The sequence below is a fragment of the Saccopteryx bilineata genome, chromosome 3 (genome assembly GCF_036850765.1).
Source record: "Saccopteryx bilineata isolate mSacBil1 chromosome 3, mSacBil1_pri_phased_curated, whole genome shotgun sequence".
NCBI lineage: Eukaryota > Metazoa > Chordata > Mammalia > Chiroptera > Emballonuridae > Saccopteryx > Saccopteryx bilineata.
Window position 1 is genome coordinate 42,553,435 of NC_089492.1, and position 17,150 is coordinate 42,570,584.

The 17,150-nt window shown below is 38.2% G+C and overlaps 2 protein-coding genes across 4 annotated transcripts in view; both read left to right on the forward strand.

The window, feature by feature from the left end:
- RAD54B (RAD54 homolog B) overlaps positions 1–17,150 on the forward strand; it is a 146,297-nt gene that overhangs the window by 24,417 nt on the left and 104,730 nt on the right. The gene's annotated exons all lie outside the window — the stretch shown is intronic.
- LOC136328578 (heat shock transcription factor, Y-linked-like) lies at positions 8,771–10,271 on the forward strand. The gene is made up of 2 exons (XM_066264705.1): positions 8,771–9,280; positions 9,738–10,271. The coding sequence occupies exons 1-2, from the start codon at positions 8,771–8,773 to the stop codon at positions 10,269–10,271; spliced, it is 1,044 nt and encodes a 347-aa protein (XP_066120802.1).

Consider the following 17,150-nt stretch of genomic DNA (forward strand, 5'->3'; position numbering starts at 1 on the left):
TGTTGTGACCTGTGATTGGTGATCTTTGATGCTACTGTTGAAATTGTTTTGGGTGCCATAAACTACACCCATATAAGACATTGAACTTAATCCATAAATGTATGTGTTCCAGCTGCTTTACTGACCAGCTGTTCTACTGTCTCCCCCTCTCCTTGGGCCTTCCTATTTATTCTGTGAGACAACAATATTGAAATTAGGTCAGTTACTAACCCTATGATGTTCTCTGAGTGTTCAAGTGAAACACTCACTTTACATCAAAAACTAGAAATGATTAAGCTTAGTGATGAAAGCGTGTTGAAAACCGCAGTAGGCCAAAAACTTGGACTCGTGACAGTTAACCAAGTTGTGAATGCAAAGGAGATATGGACAGAGTTAGTGGTCTGGACAGAAGAACAAACCAGCCACAATGTTCCCTTAAGCCAAAGCCTAATCCAGAGCAAAGCCCTGTCTTCAATTCTGTGAAGGCTGAGAGACAGGAATCTGCAGAAGAAAAATTTGAAGCTAGCAGGTTTAAGGGAAGAAGCCACCTCCAGGATGAAGCAGCAGGTGCTGATAGAGAAGTTACAAGTTATCCAGATCTAGCTAAGATAATTAAATGAGGGTGGCTACACTTTTTTTTTTTTTATTGAGAGGAGGGGAGGCAGAGAAACAGACTCTTGGCAAGCCCCTATGGGGCAATGCTCTGCCCATCTGGTGTGGTTGCTCTGTTACTTGCAACTGAGCTATTTTTAGGGCCTGAGGTGGAGGCCACGGAACCATCCTCAGCACCCAGGGCCAACTCACTTGAAGCAATCAAGCCATGGCTGCAGGACTGGAAGTGAGAGAGAGATAGAGAAGGGGGAGGGGTGGAGGAGCAGATGGTCACCTCTCCTGTGTGCCCTGACCGGGAATTGAACCTGGGACATCCACATGCTGGGCTGATGCTCATGTGGGCCAATACTTTACCATTGAGCAAACCGGCCAGGGCCAAGGGTGGCTACATTTAACAGGTTTTCAGTGTAGACAGAATAGACTTACATTGGAAGAAGAATCTTTTATAGCTAGAGAGAAATCAATTTTTGGCTTCAAAGGACTGGCAGACTCTCTTGTTAGGGGCTAATGTAGTTGGTGACTTTAATTTGAAGCCAATGCTCATTTACCAAATCCTAGGGCCATTAAGAATTATGCTAAATGTACTCTGCTTGTGTTCTATAAATGGAAAAGAAAGCCTGAATGACAACATGATTTACTGAGTATTTTAAGCCCACTCTTAAGACTCGCTAAAAGAAAAAGCTTCCTTTCAAAATATTACTTCTCACTGACAATTAATTTGGTCACTCAAGAGCTCTGATGGACATGTCCAAGATTAATGTTATTTTCATGCCTGCTAGTCCATGATTCTCTGTTGTATTTAGTTGTTGTGTCCCTTTAGTCACCTTTAATCTGGAGTAACTTCTTAGTCTTTCTTGTCTTTTGTGCCTAATTTTAATATTCTGAAAGAGTACGGGCTAATCCAATGTTTCCCAACCTTTTTTGTGCTATGCCTCACCTTAACCTTTCTAAAATTTTTATGTCCACCCCTATGTAACATACATAATTTTTAACATTAAAAAATTGATTTGTTCACTTAATAAACATAAATGATAGGTTCTAGGAAGAAATCACTATGAAATTATTAACAAAACACTGTAAGTAAAATTTCAAAACATATAATGAAAAACAAATTTAAATTCCAAATAATTTTAATACAGATTTTTCTATATTAATTTATTATTTTAATTTAGTGTGATCCTTGCGCTTGATGCTTGCTGCACAGAGATTTTATATTAGGTTCCAATTTGGTTAGCTTTAGTCTCAAGTCTCCACGTTGTGTTATATCCAGCTGATTTCTTTTTTTTACCAGTAAATCATTTATAGCACTAAATCCACATTCAACTAAAAATGAAGATGGAAACGGTAGCAATAGTTTTCTTGCACATTTGGTTGAATTTGGGTATTTGATTTCTGTTTCCTCACAAAGCCATGCCATCGCTCCTTTGATATTAAATAAAGCTTTAACTGACTCATCATTTTGCATTTCTGCGAGTTCTTCTTGGTACTGCATATTTGATATATCAGACAAATCCACTAACATTGGCGGCATCATCCATGTTGGGAAATCAATTTGTTTTAAATCAGAAAATCTTTCTTTTAAATCAGCCAATAGAATATTCAAATGATTGACAATAACAAGTAAAGCGGTATCAGTTACTTCACATTTTTGGAGCCAATGAAACTGTTTAAAGTTTTTGTTGTTAATATGTTTCTGACATAACTCAATTTTGGTAATGAAACCAAATATCTTTGCTTTTGCATTGACAAGAGTTTTATTTGTTCCTTGAAGTTGCTTATTTAATATATTTAGTTTTTCAAAGATATCGGCTAAATAACTCACAAATGCTTTACCATCTATTGTTAACAGATACTTCATTTCAGGTTTGTCGCTTAAAAAATCACTAAGAGTATCAAACAGTTCCATAAATCTTTTCAAACAGTTTCCTTTAGATAGCCATCTTACTTCAGTATGAAGTAAAAGTCTCACATGGTCTTCATTTTGTTCTTCACAAAATAGCTTGAAAAGACGCTCACATTTGGCACTAGCTTTAATAGCATTAACACACTTTATTACTGTATGTAATACTTCATTCAGAACAGGTGAGATGTTTTTAGCTACCAAGTTTTCCCTATGAATAAAACAATGCACAAGAATCATTTCTGGATTCGCATCTTTCATAAATTTTAAGCAGCCATTTTTCTTGCCCATCATATTGGGAGCACCATCTGCAGCACAAGATGTTCTATTTTTCATTGGTATATCATTGACATCTAAGTAGTTTTTTAGCTTTTTATATATACCTTTGGAGGTAGTGGTGCTTTCTAATCTTTTACAGAACAACATTTCTTCAGCAAAATGTCCTTTATCAATATATCTTACGTAAGTTATCAATACTGCCTCACTGTCTCTCAAAGTTGATTCATCCATTTGCAAGGAGAATTTTCTTGTTTTCAGCTTTTCACTAAGTTGTTTTTCAGTATCCTCACTCATTTCGTCTATTCTTCTGCTAACAGAATTGTTACTGAGTGGCATAGCTTTTACATCTTTGTCATCTTTTTCAAGAACCATTTTAAGAAATGCTGATATTGACGGTTTTATTAACTTCTCTCCTATAGTGTGATTTTCTCCAGTTTTAGCAATGAATAAAGAAATTTGATAACTAGCCTCAAGAACACGATTATTAGTTGAAGTATGAGCAGTAAATAGAGACTTTAATGTTGTTCTTTTTTCAAAAATTTTCTTTAAAGTTTTAAAGTAACTCAAATCTGAATTAATATGAGCACTATGTTTCGCCTTCAAATGCGCCTCCAGACGACCTCGTTTCATTGATTCGTTGGTCAAGCATTGCTGGCATAAAAGACAAAAAGGAATCCGCTCATCATGAACAGCGGGTATGAACCCAAATTTTAAATATTCCTCCGAATATTGACGAGTTTTTTTCTTGCTTGCACCACTCATTTTACTATGGGCTATAATAAAAATAAGATCAGTTAAAAACTAATATTAAAATATGTGTTAAAATATTTTAATGTGACATAGAGTAAACGTATACTAAAAATTCATATTTATTTAAATGTATATAACACATTTACTACACTACCACTGCAAATCAAAAGGTATCTATATTTTTTCCACTTGACAAAATTTTCTGGAAAGTTATGCTTCTAAAATTAAAATTGTCGTGCATGCACTATTATAGCCCCAATAATATTTATAAAATATTATTGCTTTCTAGCCCCGATGCAAGAAGTACTTAATAAAGAGTTTAATATTGATAAAAATAAAATCAAATACTTACCAATTATATCTATACAATATATATATGTATATTTATTAAATCAATGAGCTTTTACAACAGTTTTGACTGACACTTATTTCAAATTAACACCAACTGAATGATGTGAAACACTACAGAAGTTGCGATGGGCCAATTAGGTGAGAATAACTGCGTTGTTTAGCGAGTTTTTAAAACGTCCGGGGTTCCCCGCGGCAGACGGCACGCTCTGCGGTGAACCCAGGACGAAGTTTACTTGACAACGCCAATCACCCAGTTGATATTTTGGTCTCGTCAAACAAAATTATACTTAATAATTATTTATCGCAATTATTTAAGAATTGCATTTTTTGTTAAATTTGGCACCGATATCTAGCATTTCATTTAAATGGCCCAGGGCAAAAGAGTTAAAGTCATGTAGAGTCCATTTTCAAATTGCCCCCCTTAACTATCGAATTGCCCCCCTGTGGAGCGTGGGCCCCACGTTGGGAAACACTGGGCTAATCATTTATAGAAGTGTTCCTCAGTTTGGGTTGGTTTTTCTAATGAGTAGAGTCAAGCTATACTTGACTTATATTTGGGCAAGAATATCACAGGAATAACTCTTAGTATACCATCAGGAGGAATATGATGTCAATTTATCCAGTTATTGGATAAATTTACTATTGCTATAGTAAGTTTATTTGCATAAATTGGTTTCATCACTATAAAATTATTTTTGCCTTTGTACCTGTTAAGTATCTATGGGAGGATACTTTGAAACTGTGTAAATATCTTGTATTTAGATTTTTTTCTTTCTTTTTTTTTTTTTTGTATTTTTCTGAAGTTGGAAACGGGGAGGCAGTCAGACAGACTCCTGCATGCGCCCGACCGGGATCCACCTGGCATGCCCACCAGGGGGCGATGCTCTGCCCATCTGGGGCGTTGCTCTGTTGTGACCAGAGCCATTCTAGCGCCTGAGGCAGAGGCCATGGAGCCATCCCCAGCGCCCGGGCCAACTTTGCTCCAGTGGAGCCTTGGCTGCGGGAGGGGAAGAGAGAGACAGAGAGGAAGGAGAGGGAGAGGGGTGGAGAAGCAGATGGGTGCTTCTCCTGTGTGCCCCTAGTGCAGGGGTCCCCAAACTACGGCCTGCGGGCCGCATGTGGCCCCCTGAGGCCATTTATCCGGCCTCTGCTACACTTCCAGAAGGTGTACCTCTTTCATTGGTGGTCAGTGAGAGGAGCATAGTTCCCATTGAAATACTGGTAAGTTTGTTGATTTAAATTTACTTGTTCTTTATTTTAAATATTGTATTTGTTCCCTTTTTTTTTTTTTTTTTTTTTTACTTTAAAATAAGATATGAGCCTGACCTGTGGTGGCGCAGTGGATAAAGCATCAACCTGGAAATGCTGAGGTCGCCGGTTCAAAACCCTGGGCTTGCCTGGTCAAGGCACATATGGGAGTTGATGCTTCTAGCTCCTCCCCCCTGTCTCTCGCTCTCCTCTCTCTTCTCTCTAAAAATGAATAAACTAAAAAAAAAAAAAAAAAAAAAAAAAAAAAGATATGTGCAGTGTGCATAGGGATTTGTTCATTTTTTTTTTTTTTAATATAGTCTGGCCCTCCAGTGGTCTAGGGACAGTGAACTGGCCCCCTGTGTAAAAAGTTTGGGGACCCCTGGTCTAGTGTGTCATTTAAGGCCTCTGTTTCTTTAATTTTCTGTTTGGAGGTTCTATCCATTGATGTTAGTGGGGTATTAAAATCCCCTACTTTTATATAGTATTGCTGTTGATCTCGCCCTTCTTGTACATCAAAATCTGTTTTGAACCGGCCACCTCAGTGTTCCAGGTTGATGCTTTATCCACTGCTCCATTACAGGCCAGACTGTAGTGACCTTCTTTTTTTTTTTTTTTTTTTACAGAGAGTCAGAGAGAGGGATAGATAGGGACAGACAGCAGACAGGAACGGAAAGAGATGAGAAGCATCAATCAATCATCAGGGTTTTTTTTTTGTTTGTTTGTTTTTGTGACACCTTAGTTGTTCATTGACAGCTTTCTCATATGTGCCTTGACTGTGGGCCTTCAGCAGACCAAGTAACCCCTTGCTCAAGCCAGCGACCTTGGGTCTAAGCTGGTGAGCTTTTGCTCAAACCAGATGAGCCCACGCTCAAGCTGGCGACCTCGGGGTCTTCAATCTGGGTCCTCCGCGTCCCAGTCCGATGCTCTATCCACTGCGTCACCGCCTGGTCAGGCTGTAGTGACCTTCTTAATCTCTTACTATAGCCTTTGTTTTAAAGTTTATTCTGTCAGATATTAGTATTGTTACCCCAGCTTTTTTTTTCTGTTTGCATGAAATATTTTTTCCAACTCATTATTCTCAGTCTCTGTGTATCTTTTGTTTTGAGGTGGGTCTCTTGTAGACAGCATATGTACAGGTACTGTTTTCTTATCCATGTTCTTTTAGGTGTAGGGTTAAGTTGTTAACTTGAGTTTTTGTCTTTTGATTGGAGCGTTTAATCCATTTACATTTAATGTTATTATTGATATGGAGTTGTTTATTGCCATTTTATTCTCGATTTCTTTTATAATTCTTTTTTTCTCAGTTTTTTTTTCCTTTGCTCTTTTTACAGCAAGCCCCTTAACATTTCCTGCAGTAATGCTTTAGTTGTAATGAGTTCCTTGAGTTATTTTTTTGTCTGGGAACTTTTTTATTTCTCCTTCAATTTTAAACGATAATCTTGCTGGAGAAAGAAGTCTTGGTTGTAGGCTCTTGTTTTGAATTACTTTGAATATTTCTTGCCATTCCCTTCTAGCTTCAGGTGTTTCTATAGAAAAGTCAGATGTCATCCTTATGGGGGCTTCTGTATAAAGTAATTTACTTCTTTTCTTTTAAAGCTGTTAGTATTTTTTCTTTATCTCTTAACTTTGGTATTTTAATTATGATGTGTCTTGATTTAGACCTCTCTGGGTTCCTCTTAGTGGGACTCTCCGTGCTTCTTGAAGTTGTGTGACTTTTTCCTTCATCAATTTAGGAAAATATTCAGCTATGATTTCTTTAAGCACGTTCTCTATCTCTTGTACTTTCTCTTCTCCTTCAGGAACCCCTATGATGTGGATGTTATTTCTCTTTATATTGTCACAGAGTTCTCTTACCGTTTTCTCAGATTTTTGAGCCCGTTTTCTTTTTGCTGCTCTGTTTCTGTGTTTTCATTTATCTTGTCCTCTAAGTTGCTAATTCGATCCTCTCCTTCATCCAGCCTGCTGTTGATTCCTTCTAGTGTATCTTCATTACTGATATTGTAACTGTCATTTCTGATTGATTCTTTTTTATTATTTCAGTTTCATTTTAGATGCTTGCAATTTCTTTATTTAGGTGCACATTATGTCCATCTATTGTAGCTCTAGGATCCTTAAGCATCCTAACAATCAGTATTTTAAACTCTGCATCCAGTAATTTGGTTACTTCCATCTCATTGAACTCTTTTTCTGGGGATTTCTCTTGTTGGTTCATTTGGATTACATTTCTCTGTCTTCCCACTTTTTCTTTTTGCGGTTTATAAGCTTGTTGGAGTAGAACAGCTGAGGTTGGTACATGAAATGTGGCCCCTCCTTCAGGGCTTAATACCTCAGCCTCTGCTGGTTGATAGGATTTTAATTTTTTCTAAAAAGGTGAGCTGCATAAAAGTCTTAATTTCCGGGGTGGGGGGTAGTGAGCATCTTGCTTGTTGTCCCCAGTTGAAATTATATCTAGGCCTCTTTTTTTAAAAAAAAAAAATTTTTTTTTTGTATTTTTCTGAAGCTGGAAACAGGGATAGACAGTCAGACAGACTCCCGCATGTGCCCGACTGGGATCCACCCGGCACGCCCACCAGGGGGCGACGCTCTGCCCACCAGGGGGCGTCGCTCTGTTGCGACCAGAGCCACTCTAGCGCCTGGGACAGAGGCCAAGGAGCCATCCGCAGCGCCCGGGCCATCTTTGCTCCAATGGAGCCTCGCTGCGGGAGGGGAAGAGAGAGACAGAGAGGAAGGAGAGGGGGAGGGGTGGAGAAGCAGATGGGCGCTTCTCCTGTGTGCCCTGGCTGGGAATCGAACCCGGGACTTCTGCACACCAGGCCGACGCTCTACCACTGAGCCAACTGGCCAGGGCCTCTAGGCCTCTTTTATTCTGTATGGTAAGTCTACAGGAATGCAGTGGGGGTGACCTCTGAGAACCGGAAGGTGTGGTCTGCCCTGATACTCCCCGTGGGTGGGGCGCATTCTCCCTACCAAAAGGGGGAGGTGTAGCTCAGGTCTCCTGGGAAACCTGAGTGAACTGAGGAATAAAATAGAGGTAGAAGCACAGTGACATGGAAGAGAAGAATAGCTGTCACATGGAAGAGAATTCAGAAGATTAGATCAGGGAAGGTGAAGGGATTAGTAAAATTAAATACACACAACACATAGATACTGATAACAGATCTGGAAATCTGAGAGGGAAGAAAATAAGGAGTTAGAAAAAAAAGGCCAAAGGTGTATAATGGGGGATATGATGATGGGAAGTGAGGGAGTTATATTGAGTAAGACACTTGAATCCATGTTACCACAATGAAAAAAAATTAATAAAAATAAAGGAAAAGTAAGAATAAAATCCAAAAATGATAAGAAGATAAGAAAATAAGAGGTGATTTATTCAGATCCCTAAATAAATTTCTATACCTATGAGAATTTGCAGCTCTTACTTTTGATGATTTTGAATGCATCTGACCTATATATTATATATTTAACTGATGAAACATTTTAGAGTGAGAATAAAACCCTGGGTGAATGTTACTTCTCATTGCTAAGAAACTTCTTTATGTGATGTCACAGCTTCTCAAATTGACAAACATTGTGATGGTATGAATGTTCTTAGAAGCTGCCATATTCAAAATAGTGAGATCAGAACAGCCACAGAAGAATTGATTTGAGATGGCACATGTTTCTTCAGGAACTCAAGAGGATTCTTCTCAAAATGGATGTACTGATTCAGAAACCGCCATTAATACTGCCTTGTGTGATGACATATACTCTGATTTATTCTTGAGATCCTTGATTGAAAAAAGTGCCTTTCAGGCTTTATGTGATGGACCCTTAATAAAAAGACAACGTTACACAGTTTGTCCCTCCGAACCAAAAGTACAGAATGAGTATCTTGCTATGACATTTCCCAGAAAACTGTGGAAAATAGTTCAAAGCGATCAATTTAAGTCTATTTGGTGGGATGAGAATGGAACTTCTATAGTGATTAATGAAGAAGTCTTTAAGAAAGAATGTTTGGAGAAAGAGGCCCCTTTCAAAATATTTGGAACTAAGAATATGAAGAGTTTGGTGAGACAACTTAACCTTTATGGCTTTCGTAAAATACGGAAAAATATTTCAAGATCTGCATCTTTAGCTGAGTTTCTGGAGGAAGAAAAAAAAGTCTCTGTTTTAAGCAAGGTATTCAGAAAATTTTAATTACATGTTTACAGGGCACAGTTAAATTTTATTTTGCATACTGGTATTTTCATATATATAACAACTAAAACAAGCTTTGAAATTTTATTAAACAGTGATAAATATAAATTGTTAAAATTAGGAAAACATCATAAAATTGTAAGGGAATAAGAAATTTTTCTTGTGAGTATCTTACCAATAAGCTTTGTTTAAATAAAGTTCCTGAACTCATTTGAAGTGGCATTTAAATTTACTGTTAAACCCAGAACATTTTTTGAGAAACATAATTGAATGTCAGTGTCCTGTAACTTTATTTAAACTATATTAAGGGTATGCATGTATTATTTACTAACACTAACTTTGAGTGATAAAAGCAAATTAATATCTAATGGACTAGGTTTGTTAGAGTCTTGACCCTTGTTTTAAAATATCAGTAAATAATTTTGATTTTTGGTTTCAGTTACAGTTTTATCAGAACCCTAATTTTAAACGTAGATGTCCCCAACTTCTAGTACAAATAAAAAGAAGAATTGGGATTAAAAAGGTTTCGACATCATCTTCTTCAGTTTTGGATTTCAAACAGGAGCACTTTGGAGCAGAGGTTCCTGTGGATAATCGTAAATCTATTTTCATTTCTGAAACAAGTTCTGAAAGTGTATTTTCACACTGCTCAAACTTAAGTATGCCTCTAATAGTAAATCCTGCTACTAGCCTGATAATTGCTAAGACAACAGCTCCAGTTAGAGGTGACGTGTCTCCTCCACCACTCACTTTATGTCAAACTTCAGAACAAAAGGTAATGGATGAATATGTTATTTCAAATCAGTTGACTAGTGTTCCTGGACTGTCTCTTAGTGTCTACATGCAAGATCCTGCCCACATTGTGAATTTCATTACAACCACAACCACAAGTTCTACTTTTCAGAGTCAAGTGATTTCTTTACAACAGAGAAGTCAGCAAGGGATGGTTCTGCCTTCTACCTTTATAAATTGATATGCAATCTTACCAGCCAACAGTGCCCTTCCTACTACCCTGCAAGAAGTAGGCAACCAAAATATCACAACATCAATGCTGGCTGATACATCTTCTACATCTTTTTCAAGGTCAACTCTGAAAACACTTTCTCTATACAGACAACAGTTACTATAACTGACTTATAGAACTTCCAGATGAAGCAGAATGGCTACAATTAAACTGTTTGTGGGTAAATAGCAACATGCCTGCAACTCTCTTGCTGAACAATAAACATACATGTTCACAATTCTGGTTTTATTGAACGTAGGACATCGTCAGTTTAGGAGTAAAATGATGTCTTATCTCAATGTCAGGTTATTTACTACTAGAAAGCCCGGCGGTCATACGAAATGACCGCTGTTCTAGATATTATAAATTGTAATTAAAATGATTTGTGCAAAGGTGTCTGCTAATTCAAACTGAATTACCCAGGGCAGGCAGCGAGGACGCCCCTTTGCTTAGTGCCCCACAGGGTTTCCCCCTTCTACTTGCTTAATTGCTTAAAGTAGAGTGGAATGAAGGAAACCACTGGCAGTACATTTCTTAAGAGCCACCGCTAGCTCAATAAATAAAGGTGATTTAAATAATAATGATGATTAGTCAATAATTTATTCAAGAGTGGTGGATAATTCTCAATTAGTGGAACTACAATGTTTCCGTACTTGCAACATTGAGAAAATCCTTTCTTGCCATGGTCAAATCGATTAGTTTCTAACTTGAAGTTTAAGGACTGACAGTGTTCACATTTAATATTCATGTCACCAGAGGAATGCTCAAAAATTAAAGTTTCTCCGTTTGAAACTGTTTTAATCTTTTTTGTGTTTCGGTCAGCATTACTCTGTCGTTTTTGTGCATTTCTCTCCTGCCTTTGTTCAAGGGACTCATTTTGTCGAGACAGGCTTTTTTGTCTTGCATCTGAGGCAAGCCTTGTTTCTCTAGTTTCTCTATGCTCATCAGTCTCATTTTGCCGAGAAAGACGCATTTGCTCTGCGACTGAAGCAAGCCTTGTCTTTCTCTGCTCAGTGGTTTCTTTTTGTCGAGAAAGCCGTTTTTGTGCAGCTTTAGCTCCTTTTCTCTCCTCTTCAGTGCTGTATTTTCTAGGAGGCATTCTTAAAAGAAATTACGTTAAGACGTAGTTTTTATGTAAAACAGATGATTGCCAATGCAAACAAATGTTCACCTTCCCCCTGACATGCTCAATTTGCGTTCAGCCTTAAATTGTTTCAAAAGCAGATGATTGCCAATGCAAACAAATGTTCACCTTCCCCCTGACCCGCTCAATTTGCGTTCAGCTGTGGCAACTTCACCCCATTGGCCAGTACAGTTACGCAAGCAACCAATAAGCTATCGGCGACAAACAGACACTTAAGCCGCATATAATAAAGATAATAGATGATTTTCATCATTACAAAATTTTTATGTATTTTTAATAAGCAGTTTAGAGCTAACTAACTCTTCAAAAATGAAAAAAAAATTATTTGGCCAAAGGTGAAAGAAAATGCATAGAAGATGTTTATATGTTTAAATCTTTGGAAGGGGAAAGCCCCCTTTCACTTTCTCTTGGCAACAGGCAGGTCAATATAATCATGACTAGGTCTGACCTTGAAAGTCAGGCAGTTGTGGATTGACTAATCCCATATGAAATTGCTGACAGGCTATACTCCTTCTCGGGACAATGGGTGAGTACTGGAGATACCCAAACTGAAAACACAAGGCTGGTGTATTTTAAAAGATTATTTTCTTCAAATGCTTGGGTGCAAGCTCATTCAAATCAACCCAAATGCCAAGTTAACTCCAGAGAGTGGTGGAGAAATGTATTTATATTTTAGTAGGGATCTTTGAAAAAGTAGGTGACACCACTTCCTCTATAGGTACAAAGTAATATTTTTTTGTATGTCTTGGAATGTCACCACTGTTCCTCCAAATTGTTTATCTCCTGGCTCAACTGTCCAGAGGAAGCCTGTGCTGGTTCGAAGGTTCCTGCCTGGTGCGGCCATGCAGGTCTTTGCTTCAAGCAAAGCAGTCCCCCCGTCTCCCTCTGGTTTGCCTTGCCTTTGGGCAGGGCATCTCGTCTCTCAGAAGACTGCCTATCAGAAGGTAGTGCCCAATGTGGGGCCTGTAGCTAGGCTTTTATAAACACTTATTGAGATTTAAACTCATCTGATTGTCAGGGCCATTTCTCTGACTAAAGTTAAATTTTGTTGCATTTCAAAATGAAGGACAAATAGACATTAAAGAGAGAATATTGATCATTTTCACTACATCTTCACAGTGGAAGAGGAAAAGGTGTTGCATTAAGCCTGGCTAAGTACTTGCTTAAGAAGAATTTTAGTGTTAAATAGGGCTCTAATTTTAAAAGCTGCCCTGAACAACAACATTAGAGTAATTACTGAAATACTCCAGTCAGTTGAAGGAACAAATTACTTTAATATTAAGTGAAATATATTGTGAATTACAGAAGTGATAAATACATGGTATCTACTTTTGCATTTTGTTAGTTACATGATAACTATTTAGTATGGTACAGCTTAAGTACTAAGAGTTAAATCAGAAAAATTGTCTTCATTACAAATATATTTTCAAATATTTTATCATAAAACTAAATGAAAGTATGACATTGATCAATATATATACATAGGTTTTAAGCAAACACCTCTATAGCATATAAACTGTTGAATATGTCATTACACATTACCTAAAATCAAATCATATTCTGTCACTGTGTATTTATCCATCTTTATGTCATCCTCCTCTTTCAGAACTTGATCACCACATAACTTAAACTATTTCTAAGAGTCTCAGTTTTATAAGTTACCTATTTGTGAAATCATATCATTCTTAGCTTATGCTGATTTACATATGTCTCTCAGTGAAATGTTCTCAAGTTTCATCTATGTTGTAAATGCCAATAATTCATCATTTTTCATGGCAGAGTAGTATTCCACTGTGTATATGTAACACATCTTTTTCATCCATTCATCTATGGATGAACACTATGGTAGATACCCTCTCTTGGCCTGTCTGAGTAACTCTGCATTGAACATGTGAATGCATATGTCTTTATGTACCACTGTTTTGAAGTTAATGGGCTAAATGCCCAGTTGAGAGATTGCTGAATAACATGATAGGTCTAGTCTTACATTTTTTACAAAATAACTGTACTATCTTACATACTGGCAGTACGAGTTGCCTTTCACATGCAAATGAGAATTCATTTCCTCAGCAGACACTTCAAAACTTGTTATGACATGTCTTGATATGATTTCATCTAACTAATTTGTAGTGTTATCTCAGTGAAGTTTTGATTTTCACTTAAGATCTTTTGAGGATGGGCATCTTTTCTTTTTTTTTTTTTTTTTTTTAAACCCTAAACTGGGAATCAGGAGGCCTACCTGGTTTAATTTTTATTTATTTATTCATTTTTAGAGAGGAGAGAGAAGGAGAGAGAGAGACAGAAAGGGAGAGAGAGGAGAGAGAGACAGAGAGAGAAGGGGGGAGGAGCAGGAAGCATCAACTCCCATATGCGCCCCGACCAGGCAAGCCCAGGGTTTTGAACCGGCGACCTCAGCATTTCCAGGTCGACGCTTTATCCACTGCGCCACCACAGGTCAGGCCTAAAGGATGGGCATCTTTTCATATATCTGTTGGCTATGTATATGTCTTTTTGAAAGAAGAGTCTATTAATAATCTTATTGTTTAATTGGATTGTTTGGTAGTTTGTTGCTATGCTTTGTGAGTTCTTGATATATTTGGATATGAACTTTTATTAAAGCTGTAGTTTGAAAATATTATCTCCCATTTACTTGGCTGCCTATTTGTTTTGTTTACAGTATGTTTTGTGCAGAAGCTATTTATTTTGATATAGTACCATTCATTTCATTTTGCCTGCACTGCTTTTGCTTTCCATGTCAAATTTATAACTTGTTCATGAATTTCGGACCTTTGCTTCTTTTCTACCTAATTTAGTGTCCTACAATTTATTTTTTATTTATTTTTTTTAAATCAGAAGGGAAGATGTAGATAGACACATGGCTGCAAGCTCCCAGCCTGGATTATCACTGGAAGCCTAACACCAGTAGATAATCAGCATATCTGAAACCATTGCTTCTTCGCAGTTCAACTGGGCTGTTTCAGCACCTGAGGTTAGGCGATTGAGCCCTCTTCAATGTCTAGATCAGGGGTAGTCAACCTTTTTATACCTACCACCCACTTTTGTATCTCTGTTAGTAGTAAAATTTTCTAACCACCCACCGGTTCCACAGTAATGGTGATTTATAAAGTAGGGAAGTAACTTTATAAAATGTATAAAGCAGAGTTACAGCAAGTTAAAGTATATAATAATAATTACTTACCAAGTACTTTATGTCGTATTTTTGCTAAGTTTGGCAGAATAAATCTTTATAAAACAACTTACTATAGTTAAATCTATCCTTTTTAAAAAAAAATTTTATTTATTTATTCATTTTAGAGAAGAGAGACAGAGAGAGGGAGAGAGAAAGAGAGAGAGAGAGAGAGAGAGAGAGAAGGGGAGGAGCAAGAAGCATCAACTCCCATATGTGCCTTAACCAGGCAAGCCCAGGGTTTAGAACCGGCGACCTCAGCGTTCCAGGTTGACGCTTGATCCACTGTGCCACCACAGGTCAGGCCTAAATCTCTTTTTATTATACTTTGGTTGCTCCTCTACTGCCCACCATGAAAGCTGGAACGCCCACTAGTGGGCGGTAGGGACCAGGTTGACTACCACTGGTCTAGAGGTGTAGTTACTCTCATGACTTTAGGGTGAGTCTGAGTATAGCAATTCTTGATTAAGGTACATAAACATTGTTTTCTAAGGTTTTCAGATAAGTTCCATCTTCTTTGCCTTGTGTGGCAAGTGGCCCAGGCACTCTTTCAGAAAATTCTAGGAATTAGCTAAACTATGACTAGATGACCCAGTTGCCCTTGTAAGCCAGGAAGCTCCTACATTCTTTGCTTTCCTTTCTCCACAGAAAGGAGGGGTTAAGAGGCCTGACTTCCTCTTTAAAATGGCGTTGCTAAAAAAAAAAAAAAAAAAAAAATGCCCCGGCTGGGTAGCTCAGTTGGTTAAACCATCGTTCTGAGGCACGGAGGTTGCCAGTTCAGTTCCCAGTCAGGGCACATACAGGAATAGCTTGATGTTCCTCTCTCTCTCTCTCTCTCTCCATTCCTCTCTCTCTCAAATCAATATAATAAACATTAAAAAAAAGAAAATAAAATGGTGTTGCTAATGCTAAATTTTACAGTTCCTTACCACACTGGGAACCTCTGTGCTTTGGGACAATGCTCCAGACCAACCAAGCATACGGCCAGGGCCAGCTCAAAATATTTTTACACAAAGGGCAAGGCTTGGACAAACTGAGTTTCTTGATAGATGGCTAGGAGCTATTCTATGAAGATGTATGTCAGTTTAGATTATATAGAGGAAATCTGTAATTCATGTAGCATGCTGCAGTAAATTTTATGATTTGACTCTGAGATTATAGAAAATATCTATATTGGTCTCTTTCCCTAGTTCCTGGCATGGAATTCTAAAACCCCTGTAATTCCTCAGTGATAAGAAGCACCAGGAGCATCTTTTGTTCTAATATTTGGTCATTGATTCTGGTTTCTGACAAGTTTCTGAATTCTTCCTTGGTGATAGGAATGTCTTCTGTTCTAATGAGGTGACTCTTGGTGGGTTCCTAGATGGGGCCCAATCCCCGGAAAGAACAAGCCATGTTTAGAAGCTTAGAATTTATGGATTCATCCCTATTTTCCAGAGAGGAGAGAGGGATTAGAAATGGAATTCATGTTCAGCCATGACTAGGTGATGTGAAGCCTTCATAAAACTCCCAGCAGTATTGAGTTTGGAGGGCGTCAGGATCGGTGAACGTGTGGGGGCACTGGGAGAGTGGCAGGCCCGGAGCCGGCGTGGAGCCTGGCTGCCCCTTCCCATATATCTTGTCCTCTTCCGTCTGATTCCTTTATCATACCTTTTTTCTTTTTCATATCGTTTTGGAACAAACTGGTAAATATTAAACCTTTTCTGAGTTCTCTGAGCTGTTATAGTAAATTAGTTGACCCCAAAGGTAGGGGTTGTGGGAACCTTTGATTTATAGCCATTTTCAGAAACAGGTAGCAATCTGGACTTGTGATTGGCATGTTGTAAAGCCAGTAGCCACGACCACCATCACAGCCGCCTGGCCCGTGCCTGTTCGCATTTGATTCGGACAGATGGTAATGAAATAACGGAGCCAAGAACTGGTGGTCCATTACCTTTCATCCTAGTTCAAACCTGGCGGGCGAAAAATACACACAGTGGGAAAACACTTCCCTTTCCATTCAGGGCTCCCAAATCCACTGATTTATCCGAGTTTCCTAGAATCAAAGTTTCTAGCTCGCCAGCCTTATTCACCTCTGTTCCCCATCCCCTTCTCTCTGTACAAACTAGCGTCTCCTTCAGCACTCCGCCATCTTGGCTGCCCCGCCTTGCAATGCTAATTTCAGGAACCTCGAAAGAGAATGCCCCTGGTCTGTCCCATTTTATAGTGTAGAAATCAAAACCTTTAAGCCAATATACAAATAAGGAAGTCTCTGATACAAAGTCATTTATGTGAGGCATAAATGGGATTTCTCATGAGAGTGCACCACCCCACATCATGCAACAGTCAAGGGTGTGGGGAAAGCTTAGTGTTGAGAAGACCTTCTGTATTAAAAGGGTAGGAAAGGCTTAGTTTAAAACTAAGCCTTAGGATATGAGGATCCTGCCTGCTTACAACCTGTCCCCCACACCCAATGCAAACTATAAGCGAGCAAACATATATATCATATTTACAAACTTATTTGACCGTCATGTGAAGT

Bases quoted from the DNA above. Each gene is read 5' to 3' on its own strand.
- LOC136328578 (XM_066264705.1), top strand. From the start codon at position 8,771: ATGGCACATGTTTCTTCAGGAACTCAAGAGGATTCTTCTCAAAATGGA. The intron at 9,281-9,737 runs GTATTCAGAAAA...TTTTGGTTTCAG, and splicing joins AAGTCTCTGTTTTAAGCAAG to TTACAGTTTTATCAGAACCC.